The 8,317-nt window shown below is 37.8% G+C and overlaps 1 protein-coding gene across 1 annotated transcript in view; it reads right to left on the reverse strand.

The window, feature by feature from the left end:
- The window catches only part of LMBR1 (limb development membrane protein 1), a 134,900-nt gene that overhangs the window by 114,947 nt on the left and 11,636 nt on the right, over positions 1-8,317 (reverse strand). The window contains exon 4 of the mRNA XM_012654150.1: positions 4,839-4,854. Within this exon, the coding sequence (XP_012509604.1) occupies positions 4,839-4,854 (16 nt within the window). The remainder of the gene's footprint in view (positions 1-4,838; positions 4,855-8,317) is intronic.

Below are 8,317 nucleotides of genomic sequence, written 5' to 3' on the forward strand. Positions count from 1 at the left end.
TTTCTATTTTTTAGTAGAGACGCGGTCTCGCTCTTGCTCAGGCTTGTCTAGAACTCCCGACCTTGAGCGATCCACCCGCCTCGGCCTCCCAGAGTGCTAGGATTACTCTGGGTATGTTTTGAAAGCAGACCTGACAGGACTAGCGAGAATAAATACTAGGTTCTTGGCCTGAGAAACTGAAAAGACTGAATTGCCATTGCCTGAGCCAGGAAAGATTACAAGAGGAGTAGTTTTAAGGGAGAAATAAGTACAGTTCACGCCGTTGGATCTGAAATACATATTCACTCCGGTCGAGAGGTTGAACAGGCAGTTAGATAAAAATCTGTATAGTTCAGAGGAAAGGGCCACGCTAGGGAATTTTTTTTTTAATTAGAATCATCAGCAGATGATATTTAAAGTCCTACAACTGATGAGACTTCCATCTTACAAGTGAGAGTAGCCAGAGAAGAGAAGTCTGAGGACAGAGCCCTGAAGCTCTCAAGTACTGAGAAGTCAGCCTGACAGAAGGACATTGCCCAGGTTGACAGAGAAGCAGCAATCAGCTAGGGAGCAGGCACACCCAGAGACTGGCCATGCGGAAAGCCAAGTGCAGAAAGTTTATTTAGGAAAAGGGAATTATCAACAGTGTCAAATGCTGCTGACAGGCCAAGAAAGATGAGGACTGAGGACAACTGGATTTGGTGTCATAGAGGTCACTGGTGACCTTGATGAGAGTTGTTTTTCTGGAGTAGTGGAGGCAAAACCCTGACTGAAGCAGATTAAGGGAGGAGAAGAATTGGAAACAGAAATGCAGGGACAGTTCTTTCTAGGAGTTTTATTATAAAAGGGACCAAAGGAAATACGAAGGGGAATGTGAAGTCAAGGTTGTTTTTTTTTTTCTAAATGAAAAAAGTTACAGATGGCTGTATGAATAATCCAGTAGAGAGAAAAATTCCTGATGCAAGAGAAAAAAGGGAGAATTGCTTAAGTAATGTGCTGAAGTTGAGGAAGTAATACAAAACTTATTCACGGTAAAAAGGAGGAGGAGGAAGAGGAGGAGACAGAACATCTGAGTTTAGCTTAGGTAAATAGATGTGTGGTGGAAGCATAAAGACATTATTACACTTTTTGATGGCTTCTATTTGCTCAGTGCAATAGAAGCAAGTTTATCAAATCAGAGTTATATACGGAGTGTGAGGAGAGAGAAGGTATGTAAATCGTATGTGATAACAAATGAAGTAGAGAAATATAACAGAAATGAGAGGCAAGGTGAGACTAAATGGCCTTTAAAGTTCAATGCAAACCCAACCTAAAACTCTCAGCAATGCCAGCAGCCTGATGCTATAAAACATGATAGCCTGACTCTTAGATGCTTAGGCAGAGGCAGGTAGAGTCCCCAAGAACATCAGAGGCTTGAAGATTCTAACAGATATCCTAGTCTCTCTCCTCCTCTTGACAGCCAAGCTCTTCAAAATAACAGTCTGTACTTGCAGACTTCCACCTTTGCACCACTCGCTCTTCAAACCAGTCATCCAACTTCACGCCCATCAACCAACACAAAGTGCCCTGGCAGTGCTCATTAATGACCTAACAGCCAAATTACACTTTATGATTTTACTTGACCTCTAAGCAGCAATTTCTGTCAGCAATCTTTCTCCATCTCTGATTGTTTTCCCAGGCTCCCTCGCTAGCTTCCCTTTTCCCGCCTACCTTTAAACATTATTCTCCATGATTGCGCGCTGGGCACCCCTCTGTTCTCATTCCACAAGCTCTTCAAAAGTACTATCTGTTCCCAGAGTTTTAACCACCAACCCCCCCAGGAAGCCCTTGACCACAGCATGAGAAACACTGGTTTAGGGTATTAGCAAGAGTGAGTGGACGATTGGCCATGAAACCCAAGTAGATTGGGGAAAAGTAAAACCAAGTGCAGGCTGACACACAGGAGCAAAGACATCAATCAACTAAGGTTCACTGCAGAGAAGCAGCTGCAAGAAAAGTACTCAACTGAGGAAGTCAGGAGAATAGAAGGTTGTGATCAAAGGACAGTCTATAATTTTTAAATTAGTGTTTAAAGGCAAAGGAGAGTAGTTCCAAAAATTCCAGAAGTTAGTACAGAAGTCGTAGATGAGAAAGCATGAAAGATAACAGATGAAATCAAGGAACCAAAATGCATGGAATGAAGACTAATGGAAAACAATTCATTCAAGAGTAGAAGGCTAACACTTATCAAAACAAATATATTATTAATTTTGAAATGAAAGATACCCACTATGAAAATAAAAATACAACTATAACAGACTAGAACAAAAATCACAGAACTGGTTAGAGTATTCTTCTAATTCCAAAGGTAGGACTAAGAGCAGGTTCTCCTCCAAATGTGTGAATCTTTTCCAGAGAGACAGACTCAGAGGGACTGAGCGAAATGAAAGAAAGTGGGGCTGGGCACAGTGGCTCACGCCTATAATCCTAGCACTCTGGGAGGCGAAGGCAGGAAGACTGCTTGAGCCCAGGAGTTTGAGAATGCTGTGAGCTAGGCTGATGCCACGGCACTCTAGCCCAGGAAAGAGAGCGAGACTCTGTCTCAAAAAACAAAAAGAAAGAAAGAAAGCTGTAATGGTGCCTCCTATTCTCCCTATATCCACTGGGGACAAAAGGAAATTCCCAACCAAAAAAAAAAAAGAAAAAACCATTCCAGCTCCTCACCACTAAAGGTGAGGTACACCTACCTGATAAGAAAGAAGACGGGGGCCAGGCGCAGTGGCTCACACCTGTAATTCTAGCACTCTGGGAGGCCGAGGTGGGTGGATCACTCAAGGTCAGGAGTTCGAGACCAGCCTGAACAAGAGTGAGACCCCCGTGTTTACTAAAAAAAAAAAATAGAAAGCAATGATCTGGACAACTAAAAAATATATATAGAGAGAGAAGAGAGAAAAAATTAGCCGGGCATGGTGGCACATGTCTATAGTCCCAGCTACTCGGGAGGCTGAGGCAGGAGGATCGCTTGAGCCCAGGAGTTTGAGGTTGCTGTGAGCTAGGATGATGCCACAGCACTCTAGCCCGGGCAACAGACTGAGATTCTGTCTCAAAAAAAAAAAAAAATTTGTTTTTAAATAAAAAATTAAAAAAAAGAAAGAAAGAAGATGGGGCACGGTGGCTCACGCCTGTAATCCTAGCACTTTGGGAGGCTGAGGCATGAGGACCACTTGAGGCCAGGAGTTCAAGAACAGCCTAGCAAGACCCTGTCTCTACAAAAAAAATTAAAAATTAGCCGGGCGTGGTGGTGCATGCTATAGTCCTAGCTACTTGGGAGGCTGAGGCAGGAGGATTTACTTGAGCCCAGGAGTTTGAGGTTGCAGAGAGCTATGATGATGCCATTGCACCCCAGCCTGGGAGACAGAGCAAGACCCTGTCTCAAAAAAAAAAAAAGAAAAGAAAGAAAGAAGACGGGTTTTGTTCTAGCATCTTGTGGTACTGTGGAGTGACTAAGCTTTTTTCTTCTGATGAGGGAAGGAATAGCCACGCTAACAGAGCTCGTAACAGAAACACACTGGGCGCATGTCCTACTGTGCCAGCCAGCCCAGAGAGAAGGCAATTTGACCTGGGGGATGGGGAGATATGACTTTAATCCTGCTTCTGATCAACAATGGCTAAGCATTTGAGAGCTGACTGACCCAGTCACAAGTAATGGAATAATACATTTAATATATATTGTTAAAAGCTAGTATTCTTAAATTCCAGGTGTAACATCTGAACCTAAATTTAAACTGGTGCATTACAATCAAATTGTACTACTCAGGTTTTCATTTAAGGACTGTGAGTTTCAACTAATTACAGTGACTAAAAGGAGTATCACAAAAGAGTGACAGAACAAAGTGGGCTCAAGGACTGCTACCACCAACACATTCTAACGAAATCCCTGATGAATGCCCCAGTTACCCTTATTTGATTATATGAATGTATCAAATTATCACATGTACCCCCAAAATACATTCATCTAATATGTATCAATAAAAAATTTTAAAATTAAAAATAACAAAATCCTGGGAGAGAAGACAAGTGAACTAAAATTGAGCTGATAATCTTATCTTCCACAGCAGAGAGCCCATAGATACTGCTTTATTTTAAAATTTTTTCATCAAAAAACAAAGATGTAAGTATCCTTTAAAGTTAAAAGCTAACCATTAAAATAGCTAAAATTAAAATTGTACTTCTTTGAAATTACCTTAAGAGCCAGGAAAATAAAAAGAAAAAAAGAAAAATCCAGACTATGTAGTAAAAGACAGGAAGACACAAGCATTTATAAAGATAATATAATAAAGATGAAACATATTTAATTCAATAATTGTAAATGCACTGACAATATGATTTTATATCTAGAAAAAGACTCCACCAAGAAACTCCTGGAATTGATAAATAAATTCAGAAAGTCTCAGGTTACAAAATCAATGTACACACATCAATAGCATTCCTATACACCAGTAACAGTTAAGCTGAGAGTCAAACCAAAGACTCAATACCATTCACAATAGCCATGAAGAAAATAAAATTCCTAGGAATATACGTAACCAAGGAGGTGGAAGATCTCTACACAAAGAACTACAAAACACTGAGGAAAGAAATCACAGATGATGCAAACAAATGGAAAAACATCATGCTCATCGATCGGTAGAATCAACATTGTTATAATGTCCATACTTCCCAAAGTGATTACAGATCCAACACAATCCCCATTAAAATACCAATGTCATATTTCACAGATCTATAAAAAATAATTCTATGCTTTGTTTGGAACCAGAAAAGAGCCCAAATAGCCAAAGCAATCTTAAGCAAAAAGAACAAATCTGGAGGCATCACATTACCAGACTTCAAACTATACTACAAGGCTGTAGTAACCCAAACAGCATTATATTAGCACAAAAATAGAGACCTAGACCAATGGAGCAGAACAGAGAACCCAGATATAAAACCATCCACATATAGCCAACTGATCTTTGACGAAGCAGACAAAACATACACTACGGAAAAGAATCCCTATTCAATAAATGGTGCTGGGAGAATTGGATAGCCACATGCAGAAGAATGAAACAGGATCTGTATCTTTCACCACTCACAAAAATTAATTCAAGATGGATAAAAGACTTAAATGTAAGGCATGAAACCCTAAGAATGCTAGAAGAAAATGTTGGAAAAACTCTTCTAAATATCAGCCTAGGCAAACAATTTATGAAGAAGACCCCAATGGCAATCATGGAAACAACAAAAATAAATAAATGGGACTTGATTAAATTAACAAGCTTCTGCACAGATAAGGAAATAATCAACATAGCAGACAGACAACCTATAGAATGGTAGAAAATATTCACAAGCTATACATTCAATAAAGGGCTAATAACCAGAACCTACAAAGAACTCAAGCAAATCATCCAGAAAAAGACAAACGACCCCATTAAAAAGTGGGCAAAAGACATGAACAGAAGCTTTTCAAAAGATAAACAAATGGCCAATAAACATATGAGAAAATGCTCGACCTCACTACTCACCAGGGAAATGCAAATTAAAAACACAATGAGATATCAGTTTACCCCAGTTAGAATGACTTTTGTTAAAAAGTCCAAAAACAATAGATGCTGGTGTGGGTACAGAGAGAAAGGAACACTTATACACTGCTGGTGGGACTGCAAATTAGTATAGCCTCTATGGAAAACAGTATGGAGATTTCTCAAAGAACTAAAGGCAGACCTACCATTTGATCCTGCAATCCCACTACTGGGTATTTACCCAAAGGAAAAGAAGTCATTTTATCAAAAAGACACCTCCACTAGAATGTGTATCGCAGTGCAATTCACAACTGCAAACGTGGAATCAACCTAAGTGTCCATCAATTCATGAGTGGATGAACAAAATGTGGTATATGTATACTATGGAATACTACTCAGCCATGAAGAAGGGTGACTTAATAATGCCTTACAACAATTTGGCTGGAACGGGAGACCATTATCCTAAGTGAAGTATCTAAAGAATGGAAAAACAAACACAACATATACTCGCTATTAAATTGGAACTAACGGATGAGCACACACATGTGCACAGAAGGAAGTAAAACTCAGTGGAAATCAAGCAGCAGGGAGGCAGGAGGTGGGGATGCGTGAAAACCTACCTAATGAGTACAATGAACACTATCTGGGTGATGGGCTCACTTATAACCCTGACTCAAACATAACGAAAGCAATCCATGTAACCAAAAACATTTGTACCCCCAAATCAAAGAATGCCTATCATCATTATTATTGGACATTATTTTCAAGGTTTTGGGAAATACAAAAGGATAAAAAATTAATATTGGTTACAATTATTGGAAATATAGAAAATTATTTCTTTTAACTAGTGATATGATTGCATAACTAGAAAAAACATTATTCTCAAATTAGGAGGGAGTTTGTCAAACTGCTGAGAAACAGAGTACACACAAGCCAAGAGCTTTTTCTCTATGCTAGCAATAACCAGCCATAAATCAAATGAGGAAAACTATTTCATTCACATTAGCAACAAAAACTATAAAACAGGACTAAACAAGAAACGATAAGGACTATACTAGAAAACCATGAAAATCTTATTGAAGAATATGAAACATAATCTAACAAACAAAAAGATATTCCACATTCCTAGAGGGAAAGATACAATATCATGAAAATGTCAGCTCTTCCGAAATTGATTGTAATTCTGTAATTCTAATTGCAATTGCATTAAGTGTTAGAGTTTTGTATGGAATTGAATAAAAATTATCCTCAAGTTCATATGGAAGAATTAATGTCTGAATTTCTGCCTCAGAAAAAGGGGATGGGACATGAGACAAACCTACAAAATTATGAAAAATGAAACTCACAAAGAGAGACTTGCCTTACCAAAGGGCAAATATACTATGGAATCATTTTTATTAAAAATGCATGTCATTGTTACTGGAATTGACAGAGAACAAAGAAACATAACAAAGAGTCAAAAATACGTACTAGTGCACTTGAGGATTTAATATACAACAACACTATTTTCAGTGGGAAAGGATGGTTTAATAAATTGTATTGGCCTACCACTTACCATTCTGTTAGAAAATATGAAATTAAACCCCTATATGACATATATAAAAATAAGTTCCAGATGGATTAGAGACTTAAATGAAAAAGAAAAGAAAAGAAAGAAACAAAAATATTTAGAAGACCTAGCCGTATACAGCCAATTACCCATGCTGTAGAATACCTTAGAGCCAGTAACAAGAACGGAAGGCATACTGCTCTTCCCACTGGTTTCCTGAGATGGTGAGGTTGGGGGAAGGGGGAAGAGGTAGTATAAAGAAGGCATAACTGTAAGCCAAAAACAACAGAGACAGAAAAACCTAAAGATACTTCCACCTAAAAACAGTAAATATATAATGTAACTAATATAAAATTATTTAAGTTGTGTAGATATAAATAGAGAGATATAAAACAATGTACTTAGAGTGGTAGAATTTCAGATATTTTTACCCTTTTACTGTCTTCCTTATGCTTCCGAATAAATTCAATTTCTAACAATAATGATTTTTATTTACATAATTAAGAAAAAGAACAACACTATTTTCAATCTGAATAAAATAATATTTACTCTGATAATGCTGCTGGAAAGCAATATGACAGTATATTTATACACTCTGATTCAATACTCTTACTCCTGGGAAATTATATCACAATAATTGTAAGAAGAAAGCTATATGCATTAAGATTTTCACTGTAGCATTATCTTAACCAGTGAAAATAAAAAGAACCATTCCTCTACTGTTACATAATTAGGTTACCATTTCTATTACTAACAGTAATAATAATAATAGCAGCTGCCACTTGAGAATTTAAGAGCAGGAAATATCTGTAGGTCACAGGTAAAACTATAGAAACAGGAAAACAGATCAGTGGTTGCCAGGATTTGGGGAAGAAGGGGAGAAGAGACAGGGATGAATAGGTAGACCACAGGGTATTTTTAGGGCAGTGGAACTATTCTGTATGATACTGAAACAGTGGATAAACAATATGCATGTGTCAAAACCCATAGAACTGTACAACAGAGTGAATCTTAATGTTAACTCTGGATTTTAGTTAATATCAATGTATCAATACTGGCTCATCAGTTGTGATAAATGGACCACACTGGTATAATATGTTAATAACAGAAGAAACTTTGCCAGGGAGAACTCTGTACTTTATGCTCAATTTTTCTACAAACCTAAAACTGCTATAAAAAAGAAAGTCTATTCATTAAAAAAATCTACACTCATGATTGAAAAACAGGACAATATGAAATGTAGACGGATACA

This window comes from Propithecus coquereli, unplaced genomic scaffold, assembly GCF_000956105.1.
Source record: "Propithecus coquereli isolate 6110/MARCELLA unplaced genomic scaffold, Pcoq_1.0 Scaffold439, whole genome shotgun sequence".
Taxonomy (NCBI): Eukaryota; Metazoa; Chordata; class Mammalia; order Primates; family Indriidae; genus Propithecus; species Propithecus coquereli.